Source organism: Tiliqua scincoides, chromosome 3, assembly GCF_035046505.1.
Source record: "Tiliqua scincoides isolate rTilSci1 chromosome 3, rTilSci1.hap2, whole genome shotgun sequence".
NCBI classification, from domain to species: domain Eukaryota; kingdom Metazoa; phylum Chordata; class Lepidosauria; order Squamata; family Scincidae; genus Tiliqua; species Tiliqua scincoides.
This window is the reverse complement of record NC_089823.1, coordinates 66479946-66502367: the sequence shown is the minus strand read 5'-3', so window position 1 is coordinate 66502367 and position 22422 is coordinate 66479946. Positions and strand designations below refer to the sequence as shown.

General features: G+C 44.7%; 1 protein-coding gene across 1 annotated transcript; it reads left to right on the top strand.

Annotated features, from left to right (window-relative positions):
- Window positions 1-525: 525 nt before the first annotated feature.
- Window positions 526-21179, top strand: DNMT3L (DNA methyltransferase 3 like). The gene is made up of 10 exons (XM_066621304.1): window positions 526-610; window positions 2160-2252; window positions 3230-3304; window positions 5983-6062; window positions 7513-7625; window positions 8924-9095; window positions 12397-12481; window positions 12607-12695; window positions 20306-20375; window positions 21037-21179. The coding sequence occupies exons 1-10, from the start codon at window positions 526-528 to the stop codon at window positions 21177-21179; spliced, it is 1005 nt and encodes a 334-aa protein (XP_066477401.1).
- The last annotated feature ends 1243 nt before the right edge of the window (window positions 21180-22422 follow it).

The following is a 22422-nucleotide window of genomic DNA, read 5'->3' as shown; positions in this document are numbered from 1 at the left end:
ATACAGCCTTCCAGACAAGTTACATGGCATTCAATCTTACAGTCACATTAAAGTATGATACCACCATGGTTAGTGTGTGCCCCACCACTGTCGATGCCCTTCTCGCCACCCAGCACCTTAGGCAAGCAGCTGGGTGGGTAAAGAGGGGAGGGTCAGGTGATCCTCCCCCTGACGTGACCTTCAGCTCCTGTGCTACCCCCTTCCTCCATGAGGTCCTGCTTGAACGGCTCCAGCACCAAAGCTGAAGCCCAGGGGATGGGGGGCAGGCTCCACGTGGCCACATTCGGCCTCTCTTTGCCTACCAAAGGGAGGAGGGTGGGGAGGGGCTGGCGGTGCCCTCTCTGACGGTGCTGGGAGAGGAGCAGGGCTGCTGCCTGCGCCCGATCTCCTCCCGCTCCGTTTCCACGCACTCCCGCAGTCTGGTTTGCACGAGGAAGCGCCGGCGAAGCGAGAGACCCGCGGCCACGCCCCCGCACCTCGCCACTTGGGTCTCTGCCCCGCAGCTGCTCTTCAGCCTCCGCATTCATGGCTGGGGACCAGCAGGCTGTCATTGTGCTGGACTCCGACAGCGACGCAGAGGAGATCTCCAGCCCGCCGGAGGCAGCAGGAGGTGGGTGAGAGGGACCCAAGCCAGTAGGTGCCCAGAAGGAGCGAGGAAGCCACCCACGGCCCCTCGGATCTGGTGCCACTCGGGCACCGGCACCATCCAGACCCCAGAATGACAGTATCGCTGCCAGGGCTCCACCAGTGAACACTTCTTATCAGTGGCACTTCTTATCTACAGGCACCCTTGGCGCAAAGCCTGTTGAAGGCAATGGGACTGCTTCTTAGTCAAGCTGCATGGAGCACATGGGGGGGACGGGACACTGATTTGAGAAATTCAACTACCCTTGACCACCAGAGCAGTTCTAGAACTGTGCCACAATTGGGCCGGTTCTGTAGGGTGCCATAAGTTTGGTCTGCACTGCACATCACCTTCTCCGTGCAGGAGGCTCCTCGCCAGCTGCAGGTGTGCATCAAGGGGCTGTTCGCTAGCAAGGAACATCTCAGGAGGATCAGGAGGTTCTTCCCAGATGTTACAGGCCAACCAGGGACTGAGGGCCCAGTCCTAGCCAACTTTCCAGCACCGATGGAGCCACAATGCAGCCCCAAGATAAGGGAACACACATTCCCTTACCTTGAGGAGGCCTCTGTGACTGCCCCCCCCCCCAATTGCAGGATGCAGTGCACGCCCCATTGGCACAGCTGCATCAGCACTGGAAAATTGGTTAGGATTGGGCCCACTTATGATCAGTTCTCCAAGCAAATACAGTAATGAGGCTTATAAGACCTCCTCTTAAAAGCAGAGTCCTCCACCACCTTTTCTGGACCATGGCAAGTTTCAGCATGCAGCCTGAATTGCCCAAAAGTAGCTATGGTGCTTTGCTCCTATTTGTGTATGTGTATGGAAAACAGGGCCTTTTGATGTGGAAAGCCCCAGTGTGACGCTACCTTCACTCCTTGTTGCCGAGTCAGCCTCCCTCAAAAGCTTCTGTCTTGTGAAGAGACATTGCTAGTGTGATGGAAACACCCAGTGGCATAGCTAAGGGTGCCACACCTTGAAGGGGTGCCAGCCCACACCCTGACAGCAGGTCCAGAGCAGATCCAGTCTTTTTACTGAGTTTCAACAGTGCATCACTCTGGTCATGTCTATCTCTATGCTTTTATGTCACTATCATCCCCCCCCCCCAGCTCTACCTAAACAACAGGAAGTTGCAGGCAGCTGCTTTGCTTCTTATGCAAAGAAAAGAGTGGTCCAGAGTAGATATGGAGGAAAGGCTGTTACCCATGCAGCAAATCCCCCCTCTCCACATTGCTGAAATGGTCCAGTGGAAAGACAGAGGCCAATACGGTTGGTTCCAGCGGCGTCACAGGAGTTGCCAGAACGTGACTGGGTTCAGCCACGAACTGCCTCGGGGACTTCAGTTCCGGATTTTGCCTCGAGGTTGACTCCTGAAGCCTTTTCCATAACTGGATGTAGCCACAAGGCAGTGGAGGTTTGGGATCAGAGTTTTCCTTCTCTCAGATGAGCTGCCTTCCAGGCCTATTCCTATCCCCAGCCCCCAGGGGACATTCCTTCACATAATGTCCTGATATATGTGCATTTGCCATTTTCTCAGGTCTGTCCTTCAGAGGTCGAAATTCTTCTGATATCATATCTATCAGGACTACTGAAGGAGCCCCTTCTACAACTTCCCTAAGACTAAACACAGGTAATAGTGTTTTCCTAGAAAAATGTAAACATTATGTTGGCAACTGCATCATAGCTTGGATCAAGTGACCTCTGTGAGCTCTTTGGCAGAGAGTATCTGGAACAGAATAAGTCTTCTTGGACTCCTTCCACCCCAGCATTCCAAGCTGCGGGCCTGTGCCGAGACATAGCTGCTTGTTGCAATTTTGCCATACAACAAATTATACAGGGCCAGCCTAGCCATGAAGCTGACGGAAGTGCTGACTTGGAGCAGTGAGTCGAAGGGGAGCAGTGAACTGGGATATCTGCCTGCCACCCCTCCCTGGCCACTGCTTATTACTGAGCCACTTTAATTGGCTCTCCAATCCACTCCCTGCTAGCTGGGTGTGAGTGGGAGAAGACTGTGTGGCAGCAGCCCATCTCCTCTTCCGGCACTGCCAGAGGAGAAAAAAAAGGCGAAGAAGCTGCCAATGCCATCCCCTCTCCAACGTCTTCCTCCTCCTCCCCCTCACTTAGGAAAGCACCCTGGTGGGCAAAGAGGGGAAGGATGTGGCCCTGTGAGACCTGCCTCATCCCCTTTTCTTCAGCTTTGGTGCTGTCAGTGCTGAAGTGTTTCAAGCAGGACCTCCTGGGAAAAGGAGGCAGCACAGGAGCTGAAGGTCAAGTCAGGGGAAGGATCACTTGACCCCCCACCTTCTCTTTGCCTGCCCAGCTGCTTTCCTAAGAGGCTGGGTGGAAGAAGGGAGACACAGCAACCATGGTGGGGTACACACTATGATGGTGGTGGGGAATTCATACTTTAATGTGAGTGCAAGGTTGGATTTCATGTAATTTATTTGGGAGGGTGAATACTAGCAAGGACAGCAGATTTGCCCCAGTTCAGATGGCAGGTCTATTCCTGGATCTATAGCAAAAATGAAGGGTTCATGTTCTTATTTCTCATTCTCTTTTTTCTTTCTTTCTTTGTCTCTTTCTCCACTCACTCATATACATGCCCAGGTGCATCAGTGGGGAACCATAGTCTGGATGTGATCTCTGTGAGCTCTTTGGAAGAAAGTATTCCATCAAACAGAGGTAATCTTATTTTTAGGAGGAATTAAATGTACCTTCTCCTTTTGACTGGCGGCAATATATCCAAAGATTTGTTCTGTTTGACTATAGATTGTGATTGCTACAGGCAGTAACCATTGACTTTTTTACACACACACACACACACACTCCTCTTTTAGCAAGAGATGCTGGAGTGTATAACCTTCCCCAGGCTCATCCTGGCCTTCTGCCACTTATAGAACTAGAGCCAGAAACTCACCCCCAGACTCCACTACCTGTGGAGCCTGCATGTCGAAGGATTATGTGAACCAGTCCTGAGATAACATTTATGGATTTTGTTTTGTTAAGTACTGCAGTTTCACTGAAACAGGTTTCTTGAGTAGCTTTATATAAAGAAATAAATAACAATAATTTTAGCACACATATTACAAAAATATTTGTGAATATCCTTGGTCTTTGGGAAGGAAGTGATATTTAACAGATTTCAACTGTTACCCTGCACATGCCCGATCTCGTCTGATCTCGTCAGCTAAGCAGTGTCAGGCCTGGTTAGTACTTGGATGGGAGACTGCCTGGGAATACCGGGTGCTGTAGGCTTATACCATAGACTTTTGAAACTGAAGGTTGCCAACCAAATTCAGCCCCCAGTGTCTGGTGAGCTGTACATAAGAACTGCAATAATAAATTCCAAGGAAGTACTTAAGTGTCTGTAAGGCAGGTATTATTCCCATCCCTCCTCAGATAAGGATGTATCATACTTGGAGAGACTGTTTCTACCCAGCCTTGGGCCCCTTCTTCTGCCTGCTCCTCATATGCTCCTAGGGTATGTGTGCAATTAGTATGCACACTCCATCTATTTCTTGGCACTCGTCTGATCAGAGTCAGGCCTGGTTAGTACTTGGATGGGAGACTGCTTGGGAATACCAGGTGCTGTAGGCTTATACCATAGTCTTTCGAGACTGAAGGTTGCCAACCACCACCACCATAGGCCTTTTCACTTAATCGTGGATGGAACCAAAAGTGAGGGAAGGCTGCATGCTAACAGAGCATGCATAGTGCAAATACACAAAATAGGGTCGATTTGGTTAGTATCATCTGAACTAGCCCACTGAAAAGAACTCTTGAACCCAACTGGTGCTATGTGTGAATAATGTCAGCATTAGCAGAATATTATAAAAGAAATTGAACATTAGCCGTCAATATATTGGGTTTATGGACTTGTTTAGATCTTGCATCTGAAAAACGTCCGGATTCTTTTTTTTTTCGAGCAAACATCACAGATGAAGTAATCCATAAAGAAAGGAATATTGAAGGTGAGATATGAGTATTTCTTGCTCCAGTTACGAGTTTTGCTTTCACTACTACAGCAACCTGTTATTAAGACTGTCACTTTTAGAGTTAGATGAATTTACTAAAACTTTTGAATTGATCAAAAAGGTGCCCCAACTAGCTGGGCAGCAGATTTTGAAAAATAATCAACAGAAACTTACATCAAAAGGTGTCATTTCCCCTCTCCTGGGTTAGAATGGAGTTATCGTTGCATCAATTATCTTTGCATCATCTAAAAGCAATTGTCTTATTTTGTTCAGAATTATGATTTTATAGATTTGTAAATATGTGCAGATTATAATCTGCTGAACGCTTAAAAGTGATACGATTAATCATCCGGCAGTGCAGTCCTCACTTGCGTTGGAACAGGCAGGCCAGCAGGTCTGCACTGTATTCAGCGCAAGTTTGGGGCTGACTTCAGGCCAGCTCGGGGCAAGGGGAAATATTTCCCCTTATCCTGGGTAACACTGCAGCAGCCCCAATGGAGCTACTCGGATCCATGCCACCTAAATTGGTGGCACAAATCCAAGCAGCCCGGGGCTGGTTCAGGCTGCCCAGGAATGGGGCTAGGATCTGGCATAAGTGCCGGATCCTGGCCCTGCCTCCCGCTCCTTGTCCCACTACAAGCCTGGCCCCCACCCCAAAATGCCTCCTCCCTGCCCTCTCCACGGCTCCCCAGACCCCCGCATTGGACTTACCCTGCGCCGCACCTGTGGCAAAGGTCCATGATGCCCCCTGTGTGGTGCTGCCCCCCCATACTTACCCAGCGCACAGAGCCTCACATGACTCTAGGACCAACTAGGAAAGTGTTCTAAGGCTTTCCCAGAAGTACTGTTTCCAATCACGTAGGAAGCCTCCGAATGCTTCCCTCATGATCCTGGAGTTGCACAGGCTCAGCACCAAGGGGCATTTGCCCCATTGGCCCAGCACTAGGTCCAGTGCCGCTGTGCATACAGTTCTCTGCCCTGGGGCATCATTGTATCAAGTTTACTGTGAAGAAGCACTTCTTAGAATTCTTCTTAATGACTAAACTCTAAAATTCTTCTTTCTATCATCAAAACTTTAAATACAATTAATTTTTTTAAAAAAAGCTATTTTATAAACCTGACATAGCACTTTCTTCCAATGCTTAAGGCAATCAGTGTGGAGAAAAGTTAGCTTCATGAAAAGAGAACATTCCCTGGATCTACATTAAATGCTTTTTTATACATCTGATGTATTCTTAATAGTACACATTTTATTGTTTAATGTCTGAGACATTAATAAAAGAGAAAATGTTAAAACTACAGGAATCTTTGGGACACCGTGCTGTACATTAAATTAGATATTGTGTAAGGTCCTGCATTTGATGAAATGCTTTTGTGTTGTGGCAGAAATCTGCATATGCTGTGGAAGCCTGGAGGTCCACACTCAGCACCCTTTGTTTCACGGAGGAATGTGTGCCCCTTGCACAGTGAGCATCTAACAGGCTAAATCACGTTGATTATTTATTTGTTTTAACAATGTATAGGCCTCTTCTCTACCTTGAGGTCACCAAGGTGGCTTGTAATTTCAATAAAAACATTTTAAACAACCAAAGAAAACAGCATAGCAAACACAACAAAGAAGCCATATAAAATATAACAAATAGAAGTGGGCAAGTGGCACGAATGAAATAAAACCAAAAAAAGCAGAGTAATCAAACGAAAGCCAGACAAAATTAAAACACCTAAGGTGTCAGCTGGGCCTCACTGCAGAGGGAATTCCATAGCTAGGGAGCCACCACCAAAAGAGCCCTGCCCTGCATTTTTCCCTCAGTCAGTGGTGGAAACAGATGCAGTGTATGGGGCAGGCTCATGTGAAAGAATGCAGTCCTTTAGGAGCAGGCCAAAGTGTAGCTGGTCAGTTTCACACTCCGAGCAGCTTCTCTGCCTCTTCAGGCTGAATAAACTGGAAGGTATACATCAAGATAGGTCAACAAGATCACCTAGAAACATCATGGACTACTCTCGAAGTGGAGTCTAAACTGGACCAGATACAAGCAATTTTATCAGCAAAGTGTCTTGCAAATTGGCCACATTAAGCCACTGATGGTTCCTTATCACCATTATGGGGGCCTAGGTGCAGCAAGTTCTTCATTGTTCAGGAAAGCCCTGCTAATAACTCTGTGCTGACACTGGTGGAAGGAAAGTAAGGCTTTTGGCAGTTAACTTCCTGTTAGTGTAAATTAGGTTTTGTTTTGTTTTGTTTTTTCAAGCATTCAGGCTGCCAGGAGCCTGTCTAAGCATTGCTAGAAGCTTGAATGTTTACATTTTCAATCCAGTAAGCCTATCAACAACATTGCTTGACTTGACCTTGTGGATGGGCTGTCCCTAATCCCATTTAATCAAGTATTGTTGCTCCTCTCTGAGTTGCTACAGCAAGTGGTTAAGAGTGTGCACCTGGAAGTCCCTGGATCAAATCTAACCTCAAGTGTGATTTCACTAGAAATGACTTTAGTCTGCTTTCAGTCTCAGTCCCCCATCTGTAATATGAGGTTAATAAAAATAGCCTACTTTAAAAGATAGTTGTAAGAATAACTTAGAAACTGTTATATGCTTTGAACACTTGAAACATTAACTGTTAACTATTGTAAATGACTATTAACTATTGTTAATAATAAAATGTTAACTATTAACTATTATTTTTAGATTTTATATAAAAATGTTATATAACAGAAGTATTTATATAAAATATATAATATAAAAATATACAGTTTTTATATAAAAATTTTATATAAAAAGAAAAATATTAAAATAATGCTTAGCATTTTAAATAACTAGTATTTTAAAATTATTATTTAAATATAATCAAATTTAATATGAAAATATTAAATAGCATTAAGTATTATTAGTAAAGAACTACCATTTTCTGTTTTTTGAAAGGAAAAGTTTTTGGAGAGATTCTTCCTGTGTGACAGAGATGGTGCACAGGCTGACTGTGCAATCTGCTGCTGGGGTGAATCTCTTGTGATGTGTGATGAGCCAACATGCCATAGGTAACCGGTATCAAACTCCAATGCTTCAAGTGTGAATTCTAGATATTAGCAAGGTTGAGGCTGGGCGCGAAGAAATATTGCTGTACGAGGCTCAGAATCCATTCTACACTGCAATATGGCCCAGCTGAAAAGCAGAAGTAAAATGTGTCTATTGACAGCTCTATCAACCTCCTGCACTTGAATTGGTGGTGCATATGGCAAGATCTTCTGCATTAGGAACACAATTTTCTAGTTCACTTTGTGATTACTGCCACCCGGTTAATGCCTCTGGGGACCCAGACAATCTTACACAGACAATCTTGTACAACTGCCTCAGGGGGTGCTAGGAAGCAAGTTTTTGATACTGATATTTTCAAATTATTATTATTATTATTATTATTATTATTATTATTATTATTATTATTATTATTATTATTAACAGTATTTATATACCGCTTTTCAACTAAAAGTTCACAAAGCGGTTTACGGAGAAAAATCAAATAACTAAATGGCTCCCTGTCCCAAAAGGGCTCACAATCTAAAAAGATGCAAATGAATACCAGCAGACAGCCACTAGAACAGACACTGCTGGGGTGACTGCAGTGCTGGGGTGACTGTAGGAAGTTGCCTTCCTACAAGGATGCACTCAAAGCAGCTCCTAGTGGAATCAAAGAAAAATATAATGCAATAAATCAAAATACTGCTGATGCCCCAGGTCTAGGTGAACCAAGGCTGATAGGATCATTCAGCAATTCACAGGCTCATTGCTGTTCTTACTGCACACTAAGATTTGGATTCAAACTTTTAATCTCCCTCAGTTTTGCTTGACTGGGACTACAGTCTTATACAAGATTTCCTGGGAGTAAGCCTTGTTGAGTACAACGGGACTTACTTCTGAGTAGAAATGCCTAAGGGAGTCCTTCCCAAGGGAATATATAGATATTTCAGAGATGTAATAGGAAAGGAAGCACAAAGGGTGTGTCTTCCAATTCTTTGAAAAGCACACTGCTCACAAATGACATTACTACTGCTGCTGCTTTTTTTCGTAATTCTGGATAACATCTAAAGCAGAAACTCAGATCTCTTCCTGCATTGAAATGTGCGCGCTTTTCCCACAGTTGGACATGTGCATCTCTCCAAGAGAGGAATTCATGAGGGCCTGCTTCAGGAGTTATATCAGAAGCTTCCCCACTCCCCCGCCCTTATTGCATAATATACAAAGTTGCACAGAGTAGGGTATTTTATAACATAGCAGAGAATATTTGCATCCACTGTAACATTTTGGAAACTGAAATATGATTCATCTTTAATTTATTCAGATGTTTTTGCAAAGAATGTCTAGACATGCTTATCGGTCCTGGCACTGCCAAGGAAGTTGAAGAAACAAACCCCTGGGTATGTTTTATGTGTGCATCATTGGACACGCATGGATTATTGAAGCGGAAGACAAGGTGGCGCGCAGAACTGAAACACTTCTATGACCGGGAGTCTGTAAGGGGCCGTTTCACTGATATTTGCAGATGTTCAAAGGGTTTTGCTTATACCTGCATTAACTGCATGATTTTCTATCAGGATCTACTGCACGGAATAAGATTCTACATCCTCAAATATCTTGCTTTCCAGCTTTCTTGCTTTCCCATTTAAGTTGAACGAGGCAGTCAATGTTTCCCATCTCTGCTACTAGCTGAAGATAAAAGATTATAGTTTTAAAAAATCAACCTTAATTTAAAATACATTCTTTGTTTCCAGTAGGTGGCAGAAAAGCTCTCTCAGCTACAATATGTGGCACAGTCATTTGCAAAAGTGACACCTATGTATTTCAGCATTTCTCAACCAGTAGTACTCAGTACCATTGGTGGAACTTGAGGTGGTATCTGGTTGTACCCATGGGAACTCCAGACCCCTGCTGCCTGGCAGCGAAACCAACAATGCAATGCGACAAGCAGTGGTAGGAGGCTCGGTTTGGCAGGCAGGGCTTCAGTGTGTGCTTAGAAAAGTGCTCCCGTCCACCCTGAGCCCCTCCACCCTGAGTGTTACATTGCATCTGGTGTTCCAATCCAGAAGTAATTGGTGATGACATCACCACCAGTTATTTCCTGTGGTACTTCCAATAGGAGGAGGACAATGCTCAGTGGTACAGCAGGGGACAAATGTTGAGAAACACTAATGTATTTTCTTCCATCACCACTAATCCTGAAGACTCAATTACCCCTAGGAATTAGGACTGTATATCAAATATATAATAGTTTGCCTTCTCCAAACCTTAAATTGGAAGCTTTGATGATTCAGATACTCATTTAAAAGGCTAGACCTGGGAACCAAAGATTTGCAATTGCAGACCAAAAGTGAGCTCCAATTGGCTATCAGAGTTTACGGCAGCCACGCAGAAGCTCACAGAGGGGACTGTGACCCTAAAGGAGGCTTCAGGACCCCTCCCCCTCTGGTATGATAAAATGCCCCTGGGACCCCCTGATGCCACGATGGCTATGTGTTGGAGCCACACCACTGCACCAACTCCCAGGATTCCCAATTCCCTCAGAGGAGTTTGGGAATAGCTGCTCTAGCAAATTATTCATGTTTAAATCAGTTCAAAAATACAGTTGCAGAGGCTCAAAACTTCCCACACTTTAGAATTCTTAATATAGCTTGTTTACATGATATATTTCCTGGAGTTTTCTATATTTTGGTATGTTAAGTCATCACTAACTAATTCCCATCACTGTCCATGGGATTTAATCACGATACCATGTTCAGCTGTTTCAGAGCCTTGACTGGAATGTTCAAGCAGCTCATCACTCAACTAAAGGGAGGATATAATAATACAAGGGAAGCAAACTTTTCATAACATGGGTGTCAAACCCATTTCATACTGTGGGCCAAAAAACATTCATGGCACCTGCTGAGAGCCTGATGTGATGTCATTAAGGAGGAAGTGACATGATTAAGCAGATGAAGGCCAGAAATAAGCTCTTTGTTCTCATGTAGGAACTCACTAGCTGCTTATAACCAAAGAGAAAATGCTTAAATCTTGGTCATATTTTCAAGAGATGGGTGAGCCCAATTATCATATGGGCCATGCTTTCAGCAGTGCCACTTCTGCTGAGGTGTCATTTCTCAGCTCAGCAGCTGAGAGGTAGTCTGAGAATGATTACTGGGCTGGGACACCTCACTTATGAGGAGAGGCTACCGCATTTGGGGCTTTTCAGTCTAGAAAAGAGGCATCTGAGAGGGGACATGATCGAGACATACAAAATTATGCAGGGGATGGATAGAGTTGATAGAGAGAGACGCTCTTCTCCCTTTCACATAGCACCAGAACCAGGGGACATCTACTAAAGTTGAGTGTTGGGAGAGTTAGGACAGATAGAAGAAAATATTTCTTTACCCAGCATGTAATTAGTCTGTGGAACTCCTTGCCATAGGAAGTAGTGATGACATCTTGCCTAAATGCTTTTAAGAGGGGATTGGACAAATTTCTGGAGAAGATCATCATGGGTTACAAGTCATGGTAGGTATGTGAAAGCTCCTGGTTTTAGAGTTATGCTGCTTCTGATTGCCAGATGCAGTGGAGGGCACCAGGGCACAGATTGTGTCTGTTGTCTTGTGTGCTCCCTGGGGCATTTGGTGGGCCGCTGTGAGATACAGGAAGCTGGACTAGATGGGCCTTAGGCATGATCCATCGGGGCTCTTCTTATGTTCTTATGAAAAGTGATGCCTCAGCAGGAGCAGTGTTGCTATAAAGGTGGCCTGCGTAATACCTGGACCCTCCCAGGCTGTTGGCAGCATCTCCCTCTCTCACTCCTCTTGGTCTCCCCCTTCCCCTGTAGAATTCCTGAGGCCTCCTTTCATTTCTCCCTTCCAGAGAAGTGGCACTATTGAAAGGGCAGCTCTGGAAGAGTCCAATCATCGCATGGGCTGGCAAAGAGCTTCCGAGGGCCATATCCAGCCCACAGGCCTTATATTTGACACCCCTGGTTTACACTGTATCCTTAGAGTTTGACTGAATCAGTTATATATTACTAATCGTGTAGGCCTCTGCATGTTTACTAAGAGGTAAGTCCCACTGAGTTCAGTAGGATTTTCTCCCAGGTAAATGTGCATTGGGTTGCAGCCTGACAGACCAATCCTAACTAAGTCTGTGTGTGGCAATGCAGCTGCGCCAGCACGGTTTACTCTATAGCTGTATCCTGCAGGAGATTTTTGGCTGCTGGAGATCTTTGGGCATTTGTTACCTTCCCTCTGGGTGCCCCAGCAGCTACAATGGGTCAACTCGGACCTGCACCAGCTCAATCACCAAGTTGATCTGTAAAGGAATCTCAGCCCCAGGATGGGGGTGATGATGCAGCACATACCACCAGTGCTGAACCCCCTCCCCCCGGCCTGATCCATCCTCCTCCTTCCCTTGTCACTAGGGCAGGGGTGGATCTAGTGGCAATAACATCCACAGAATCTTATCCCCTTCTTTTAAAATCTCCCTGCTCCTTTCCTCTCCTCAGATGTATTCCGCCAAAATAGGGTCCCAAGAGACCCATTGCCGATTAGGCAGCCTACCAGGAGGTAAGTGCAAAATGTTTTCACCTACCTCTTATGGCTGTCCAATTATTGTCCCCCCCACTATAGAATGTAGTGTGTGCCTTTGTAGTACAACTGCATTGGTACTAGCTTTTGGTATGCTTTTTGGAGAGCTTTTTGGAGAGCTTTTGGTATGACATGTAATTGTTACTATTACTGGACTCATTTGGATATCAGCAAAAAAAAAATTACTTGTTAAAAAAATTTCAACTTTTTTCAGAACCATCTTTGGATCTATCAGCCACTGTGTCCCAGTGAACGAAAATCAATCCATGTGCTTTCCCTATTTGATGATATTACCCAAGGTAAGTCACAAGCAGTGCCTGCAAGCTCTTGCAGCTTGTCAAGACATACACACATTGCATCAATATTGTTCAACACTCTCTGGCATTATTAATGTAGTTCTGCTTTCTTCCTTTCCATTCTCCAGAACTGAAGAGCTTTGGGTTTCTAGGGAAAAGCATGGGCAATGGTAGATTAAAATATCTGGAAAACGTTACAAATATCGGAAGAAAACATGTAAGTACATTTCACTGAGATAACTTTGTATAACTTCACATTGTATCAAATATTCTTTCTACTCCTAATGTGTTTGCATGCTACTGCACCCCAAAACAAATTTGCTTTCAAGCAAAGAATGGCTTTGAATATACTAGAGAAGCTACAGGGTTGTTGAAAACATTGTTGATTATTCAAGTATGTGTCGCTTAATAACAGAGATATACTCTCTGAACTCTGTTGTTAAGTGAAGCAGTTGTTAAGCAAATTCTTACCTTTGTACTGGTGGTGCAGGTCCCAGAAACCTTTTCCAGGGTGGTGCCAGCTCTAATCCAGGCTCTATTGGCCTCTGCAGACCTCAGAATGGCTTACAAAAACCTCTAAAACAGGGGTGCTCACACTTTTTTGGCTCGAGAGCTACTTTGAAACCCAGCAAGGCCCGGAGATCTACCAGAGTTTTTTTACAATGTTCGCGCCATCATAACATATAACATTTATGTGGACAATGTATGTGGGTGTACCTTGAGCCCCACTGAGTAGAACAGGTCTTACTCCTGAGTAGGCATGCCTAGGATTAGGCTGTGAGGCTGCAATCCTAGCCACACTTACCTGGGAGTAAGCCCCATTGAGTACAATGGGCCTTACTCCCGGCATTTCCTTCCAGAGGCGCCTGAAGGGGGGGTCGGCACTCCGCGATCTACTCATTTTGCCTCGCAATCTACCAGTAGATCACGATCCACCTATTGAGCACCCCTGCTCTAAAAGCTGCTTCCATTCAGAAACTCCCAGTTTGCTTCTGAAAACTGGAAGTAGCTTTCAGAGGCTTCTGTGGGCCTTTCTGAAGCCCGCAGAGGCTGGTAGAGCCTGAATTAGAACCAGCATAATCCTGGAAGAGGCCTCTAGGACCTCCACCACCAACACAAATGTAACCAGTTAGTAAAGAAGAGTAAACCAATTCACCAACAACAAGACCATCATATATGCATTCTGTCATTGGTTGGAATGTCTCTAAGTGACACACACCTGTATTTCATTCAGGATAAGAAAACACATATTTCTATGCCAAATCTGAGGAAAAAATTTCTAGCATAAATTACTATTTGCAAAATAAAATTGCAAAAAATGCTGCAATCCAATATAGGCATCTGCTTAAGCCCACTGATGTCCGTAGGTTTCTGCACACCTCATTATGTGATGGACTGGGGCAATTAGGGATCAAGATTAAGTGATTGGTGACAGGCTTGAATGGCTTTGTAATAGTCACTGAAGTGCAGTCTGGCACAGAGTCAGGTGTACTTTTCATGCTATTTGTTTAAATGGGACCTGAGTTTGTTAACTGTTTTGGATTACACCAATGACAGTGTTTGTTTTTTTAAACTTCACAGGTCTGTGGATCCATCTGTTAATACTAATCTCATGGGGACCACCCTTTTTAAAATATTATTTTTGCATATGCTAGACTTCTGAGCTTTTAATCTTTTGTGATTGCTATTTTACCTCTACACAAAATGAATCTCTCCCATGAAAAGCAAGAGAGAACATGACTGATTTTGATGGGATATAGTCATGGCTCATTTGGGGTGAATCATGTTCCTTGTGGTTTTTAGTCTCTTGGCACCTATCTGATAACAGAAACAATATATGATTTGGGGTTTTTTAAAATTTTGGGTAGCTCATTAACTGGCATAAGTGACTGCTGAGTTCATAATAATAACTGTTTACACATACTTGAAAAAAATGAACAAAATAAGAATTCGTTCTTTTTACTAAGAAAAACGATGACCCAATCCTGTTGCCTAATAGTGCCAACAGAACGCATGTTCTACCAGTGCTTGTTGTCGCAAAAGCACCATCTCTCAATAGTAATCAACCTAATTACTGTAATCAATCCATCTCTCAACGTAATCTACCTCATGAGATTAAACCATGAACACTGCTCTGAGCTCCTTGGTGTAAGGATAAGGTATAAAATATGAGCGATAATGATTTCTTCAAAATTAGGCAAGTTGCTTGAGGTGCACACTGGGAGATATAGAATTGTCTTCTTTAATTTCAACAGAAAAATTAAACAGGCACCAGTACAAATAACACAGCATCTTATGGTACCTTAAAGATTAACACATCTATTTCAGCATAAGGTTTCATGAATTGTAGTCCATATACTTTAGGTATGTGGCATCCTGTTTTAGGAATTTGGACACTATCTATACTACATGTCAATGTAGCAGTCATTCCCTCTTCACCGAAAATCTTTGTTGTGTGAGGAGGCCTCTGGATGTCAAAGAGCTGGTGCAGATGTTTGTAATGGTCTGCTTGCATGAACATCTGAAGTAGGAACATAACACATATTGTAACCGCTACTTCAATGACTAGAAAAAAAGGCTGAATAATTTCATTATTTTGTCTTGACTGCTGCAGCCTTCTCCTTGCCGGTCTGCTGTTGACTCCTCTTAGTTCCCTCACCCCCATCCGCCATTATGCTACTAAGATCATTCATCTCTCAGTCACAGCATGACCCTCCTTAAATCTCTTCACTGGCTTCTTGTCTGCTCTCCAGATCCAACAGAAGCACCTTATCTTTAGATTCAAAGTGTTAGAACCAAAATTAAATGTTGTAAGGGTGTTTGGATGCCAATTCCTAAGCCCAGGGGGGAAGTCCCTCCTAGAAACATAGCAGATATTATCCCTTCTATGAGAAGGAGTTCAGGTCCAGCAAGTGATAAAGAATAGAAAGCACTTTATGAATTCACAGGAAAGAGACAGGCCGCCCTGCTAAGATTTTAAGCAAGCTAGGGAGTCCTGTGGGCTGGGCTGGTCTGAAAAGGAACTTTCCCATGGTATCAAAAGAAATGGCTTTCTGAGTCATCTTGCCTCTTCCCCATTTCCTGTTCCTGTGCAAGGTACCTACACTGCTAGGTGTACAATGAATGTGACAACATATACAAAGCCTTTGTCATCTTTCTGCAGTGCTCCTGGTGATTTGAGAACTGCATTTCTGACATAGCCAGATACACATACTTGAACATCCAGAGTGCAACAGTACCTCTTCATATAGTACATAAATCATCTGTGGAAGTCATTGACATAAGATGTGGTGATGGCTTGGGAAAGGAGTGTCATGGGTAAAGTGAAAGAATTGTCAGAAATACAGCTATGAGTTTCCCTCCAAAACCCTTAAGTTAAAAAAGAGCAGGAAAAGCCACTTTCTTTAAAATTTCCTTCAAAAGAACTAAAGGGGGGACAAGTTAAGCAGTCCTAAAGTGTACATAAGAACACATTCCTAGCCTATATTCCCTCCAAATTGTCCACACCTGTGTGTGAACCCCTTCTTCTGTTTATGTTGTGTCGCATCTGCCTGATGATGACACATTATTGCCAAAATTCTGGCCACGTGACCCTGCAGCTTATGGGAAAGATGCTCCTAGCCATTCTGTGTGGGGAGCTGGAGTTCAAAGGGAAAAATTAAACCACAGAGCTGCATTGCTGCTGGATCTCATGGTGGAACTGAGAGGAATATTGCTACCGAAGTGACTATTTAGTCCTTGTAAATAAACCTAGCTATGTTTAAAGAGCTGCCTTGACTCTGCTTGCACTATGCTCTGGCATAGCAATAGGTGACCAGAGTTGAGGACCCAGAAGGGAAGCTTCCCTACTCCCTCAAGGCCTCACAGCAAGTGGGGCCCTGGTAAGCAGTGAAATACTGACCAGAAAGTTGACCTGTCTTGGGGTCTGAGGTCAGGAGCTGTGAGAGCCCCACAAGGGGACTTGACAAATTCATGGAGGACAGGTCCAGCAGTGGCTACTTGTCATGATGATTATCTGCTACACCTAGTGGCAGCTGAATACCAATTGCAGGGGTGTTGCAGGGGTATTTCTGCAAACGCCAGAAAGCCAATTGTGGGAGAGAAGTGTGCCATTCTTTCTGGCTTTTGAATTTCCCAGAAGTTGCTGGGCCATTGTGGGAAACAGGATGCTGGACTGGATAGAGCATGGGTGTCAAACTCATTTCATGCAGAGGGCCGTATAGCACTGGCGTAGCTAGAGGGGGCGGCGCACTAAGTTTTGCAGGGAGCTTCCCTGCAGCGTGCAAGCAGCTCCTCCCCCTTCCCTTGGGAGCCATTCGCCTCTGTTTAGTCTCACCACAGTGTGCAAGCTACTCCTCCCCTCCCCTTTGGAGCCATGTGGGTGGGGAGGGGAAATGGAGGCGAATGAAGGGGAGGCAGGAGGAGCCACTTGCATGCTGCAGGGAGGCTCCCTGCAAAACTTAGTGCGCCGCCCCCCCTCTAGCTATGCCAATGCCATATAGCATTCATGATGCCTGTTTAGGGCCAGAAGTGTTATAATTAAGCAGGAAGTAATGTTATTAAGCAGGTCATGACAAAAAAAAGTACTTTTTCTCACCTAGGAACTCATTAGCTACAAATAGAAGAGAAAATATGCAAAGTTTGATCTTCCTTTCAAGGTATGAGAGAGCCCAATTATCATGTGGGCTGCACTTTCAGCTGTGACCCCTCAGCATAGCTTAGCAGCTGAGAGCAGCTGGTGGTGTTGCTCGGAGAGTCTGAGAGCTGGATAAAGCGCTTCCACGGGACACACCTGGCCTCCAGGCCTTATGTTTGATACCCCTGGGATAGACCCTTGGCCTGATGCAGCAGGACTTAAGTTTTGTTCTAGAGAAAGTCTAAGGGGCAATCCTAACCAACTTACTAGCACTGGCATAGCTGTGCCAGTGGGGTGTGTGCTGCATCCTGCAGTTGGGGGGCACTCACAGAGGCCTTCTCAAGGTAGGGCAATGTTTGTTCCCTTACCTTGGAGTTGCATTGTCCTTATGTCAGTGCTGGAAAGTTGGTTAGGGTTGTGGCCCAAATCTAATTTGTATAAAAGTATTTCCTGCTTTCTTTCCAGCTGTGTCCCTGGCTGTTCTTAGTAATAGATACTCACAAGTGGTTTGGGGTTTGTTTATTTTTTCTCTTGTTCTGGTTTTTCCTCTTTGTTCTTTGTGGTTAAAACTTCAGTAAACAAAATTTTTTTAAATGGAGATTTAGAGCAAATCAGCATCCTAATTTATTTGAACAGATGACTTGCAAATACTGCCAACTCTACGTTCTTCTTGACGAAGGAGGTGTACTGGATGTTGCTTCAGCCACAAAGATTTGTGGAGCAATCTTAGCAAAGCAACCCCACATCATACATTAAGAGCTGCTGCTGGAGGATTCAGATACTTATTCCACTTTTTCAGATCCACCAAAATCAGCAATAGCCTTTGTCTATTGAAATGGCTGCTGACCACTGAAGTTAAATGATAGCCTTTCCATGGACAAAAGTGGGCCAAAGTAGGGAGTCTAAGTACTGTATAAGCAATCCTTATACATTTCCAGATAATTGTTTCTGACTTTAAGTTCCATGGAGGGGGTTACAGTACCAAAAAGCTGTTACAAGCAGGGCTGGCCCTCAGGCTGCCCCTCTTGCCTGGTGATGTGCCCACTGTGTGTGTGTGTGTAGTATGCAAGGTGCAAGAAATCTGACACAGTGATTTAAGTTTAATGCTTAAATCATTAAATTAAATTAAATGCTTTAATTAATGCTTTAATGCTTTAATGCTTATATATCTGGACTTTCAGAAGGCGTTTGACACGGTCCCTCACCAAAGGCTACTGAAAAAACTCCACAGTCAGGGAATTAGAGGACAGGTCCTCTCCTGGATTGAGAATTGGTTGGAGGCCAGGAAGCAGAGAGTGGGTGTCAATGGGCAATTTTCACAATGGAGAGAGGTGAAAAGCGGTGTGCCCCAAGGATCTGTCCTGGGACTGGTGCTTTTCAACCTCTTCATAAATGACCTGGAGACAGGGTTGAGCAGTGAAGTGGCTAAGTTTGCAGATGACACCAAACTTTTCCGAGTGGTAAAGACCAGAAGTGATTGTGAGGAGCTCCAGAAGGATCTCTTCAGACTGGCAGAATGGGCAGCAAAATGGCAGATGCGCTTCAATGTCAGTAAGTGTAAAGTCATGCACATTGGGGCAAAAAATCAAAACTTTAGATATAGGCTGATGGGTTCTGAGCTGTCTGTGACAGATCAGGAGAGAGATCTTGGGGTGGTGGTGGACAGGTCGATGAAAGTGTCGACCCAATGTGCGGCGGCAGTGAAGAAGGCCAATTCTATGCTTGGGATCATTAGGAAGGGTATTGAGAACAAAACGGTTAGTATTATAATGCCGTTGTACAAATCTATGGTAAGGCCACACCTGGAGTATTGTGTCCGGTTCTGGTCGCCGCATCTCAAAAAAGACATAGTGGAAATGGAAAAGGTGCAAAAGAGAGCGACTAAGATGATTACGGGGCTGGGGCACCTTCCTTATGAGGAAAGGCTACGGCGTTTGGGCCTCTTCAGCCTAGAAAAGAGACGCTTGAGGGGGGACATGATTGAGACATACAAAATTATGCAGGGGATGGACAGAGTGGATAGGGAGATGCTCTTTACACTCTCACATAATACCAGAACCAGGGGACATCCACTAAAATTGAGTGTTGGGCGGGTTAGGACAGACAAAAGAAAATATTTCTTTACTCAGCGCGTGGTCGGTCTGTGGAACTCCTTGCCACAGGATGTGGTGCTGGCGTCTAGCCTAGACGCCTTTAAAAGGGGATTGGACGAGTTTCTGGAGGAAAAATCCATTATGGGGTACAAGCCATGATGTGTATGCGAAACCTCCTGATTTTAGGAATGGGTTAAGTCAGAATGCCAGATGTAGGGGAGAGCACCAGGATGAGGTCTCTTGTTATCTGGTGTGCTCCCTGGGGCATTTGGTGGGCCGCTGTGAGATACAGGAAGCTGGACTAGATGGGCCTATGGCCTGATCCAGTGGGGCTGTTCTTATGTTCTTATGTTCTTATGCTGGTTATGCTTAATTGGACAACTAAGTTGCAGGCCCAGCAAAAGCTGTGTGGCCTTCTAAAGCAAGGAGTGCTTCCTCAGCCTTGGCCATCCAGTTGCTTGACAAAGCAGTCAGGTAGGCAGGTAGAGCCGGAGTGTGATAATCCTGCCCCTCCCATCCCACTCTCTTATCGGCTGCCCCAGGACAGCCTCCTTTCCTCCATACTGGTCCGGTTTAAAATAAACAGGACAAAGTAGAGCAGGCAGGCTCTGCTTCTTCCTGCCTACCTAGCTGGTTTGCTATGCAGCTGAGCAGCAGTGACATGACATTGTGTTTTTCTCCCTTTTCTTTCTCCAGAAGCACTCATCTAGTTCACTCTTAGTGAGTGGGAATAGGATCGGAGAGCTGGCTGAAGCTGCTCAATGAGCAGCAAGCTGGAGGGAGGCAGTGGGCAGACACAAAGTGCATCTCTCATCCATTCACTGCTCCCCCCCAGCTCAACAGGAGCTTTTCAGCAAGCTTCACAGACAGGCCAGCCTCGCAATTTATCAGTTACACACTTGATCACAAAAACCTGATCTTGAACTAGAAGAGTTAGTAACAAGGTGGATAGACTTAACTTAGCAGCAGGTTCAGGCTTATTCAGTGACTGGGAAGTGATCATCATGCGCTTTACATTCAAAGGATTCTATGCAACATATGAATAATGCTCTTCTGAACCCCAAATTCTGAAATTGTGTTGTTCTTTTTACTTATTAGATTGAAGAATTGGGACCTTTTGATTTTATTTTTGGGTCAACTCCACCTGTTGGATACAGTCATCCCTCCGGTAAGGTGTACAATAACATTTGAAGCAAAGAGTTGCCAGCCATGAAAGCAGCTGTTCCTAGAATGGGGTGGGGTGGGCAGATCGGGCCTGGGAGAGAGCAGGATCTGCAGTGGTGGTGCATTCTATGTGCAAGCCCCCATCCTGGGCCAGATCCGCCTACACAGAGCAACATGGACATGTACCAGTTATATTGCAGGCACAGGTTAAGTTGCCACCTAGCTTGTTATGTTGATAGCTGAGCTGAGAGGTCTGAGAGGCTGATCTCTGAGCTGCCCTGATTGCCACTCCTAGTAGCTGAAGAAGGGGATGCCTGGGCCTCTGGAAGCTTCTGCATGAGTGAACGGGTCTTGGAGCAGAATGGTGGGTGGTCTAGCTTCCCATTCCACACATGGGAATTACTACAAATGTAGTTAAGATTTGGTACTCTGACACAGATTAAACATGTGAATGATGCGGATGGAGAAATGAAAAACTTGCCAAACCAAATTAGATGGCTGATTAAAAAAGCAGAAAAATCTGTTCCACTACAAGCTTTGTATGGTCTTGAGCAAGTGTACTCTTCAGAGAGAGATGTTTCAGTGTTTTGCTTTGCGTGTATTTAAAGAACTACAGACCTACGTGCTTTCCTGATGTCCTGTTTTCTTCCCCCCCCCCTTGCAAGCGAGATTTTTTTATGAATTTTATCGCATCCTTCAGTATGGGAAACCCCCAGCAATGTTCTGGATGTTTATCGACAATTTGGTTCTAGATGAAGAGATCAGAGATACAGCCTCTAGGTTTCTTGAGGTAAACCGCAAAACATAATGTTTTCAAGATGTTCATGAGAGTAGATTGTTTTCTTTTCTCTGTTTATGAACTTGAAATTTGGTACAGAGTTTTAGTGGAGCAATTTGCAGTTGCAACAGAGTGTCTAGAGTGCCTAGTGGAGCAGTGCCTAGGGGTGGTAGAGTATATGCTGTGCCTACCAGAAGGCCCCAGGTTCAATCCCTAGCACCTCCAGGTAAGGATGGGAAAGATCCCCACCTGAACCCCTGAAGAACCACTGCCAGTCAGTGTAGATTTGTGGTCTTCAACTGTTTGTGTGCCACAACTCCAATAAAGAAAGTGTGAGATTGGGAACCCCACCACCGATTCCACCTGCCTCCTGGGATCATATCCGCCGACCCGTCCCGATTACGCTTGCTCCCCACCCCGGTAAAGCCCTCCCAACACTGTTCACTATAACCAAGGAGATTTGGAGAGAACCAGTAATCTTATTAGAGCAAGCAGAGAAGTTACCATAAAGCCTGACACTAGTGAATGCTATTTAACACAATTGCTAAGAACCTGAGCAGGACAGGGACACAATCTCCTGGTACCTGAAGGGTACACCCGATGCCTCCCTCTTTATCTGGTGGTGCTCTAGTCCTGTGTTGTTCAACCTTTTTCATTCCTGTAAGTTGTTGCAACCCCACAACTGAGGCTTTGTGACCTCTTTGGAGTCATGACCCCATGATTGAAAACCACTGGGGTAGATAAAACTATTTTGCAGTGCCGGTGGCTCGGTACGGTATAAGACAGATTCTAACTATTACCATCAGTGTACAGATTCCATTTCATATTCTGTATAAGATGAATTATTTTGTGATGGGATGTGGAAATTCATAATGAAGAAGTAGCTGGGACATAGGTTAGTTAACGTACAAACCTATCCAAAAACAACCTTTACAAACCTCTTTCTGAGAATGCAAAGCACACAAACCATTTCAAAATATTATCTAAAAATCTAAACCATGAATCTAAAACCAGCAGGAGTTGATCTGACTGCCTTTCCTCTCTGTATTTGTCACGGTCTACTGGTACAAAACCAATGATCCAGGGAGCGAACAAAGACAAAGTATTGTCTCAGTGACACAAACTGTTTTGTTTAGTGCTTGTTTAGTGCCATTCATTTACAGGTGCTTGAGAAAGAATGAGAGGTCCCTGCCTGAGGGGCTCAGAATCAAGATATCAACACAAGTGAGGCGGAGGTGGGAAATGGGAGTAAGGTAAACAAGGGAGAAAACTG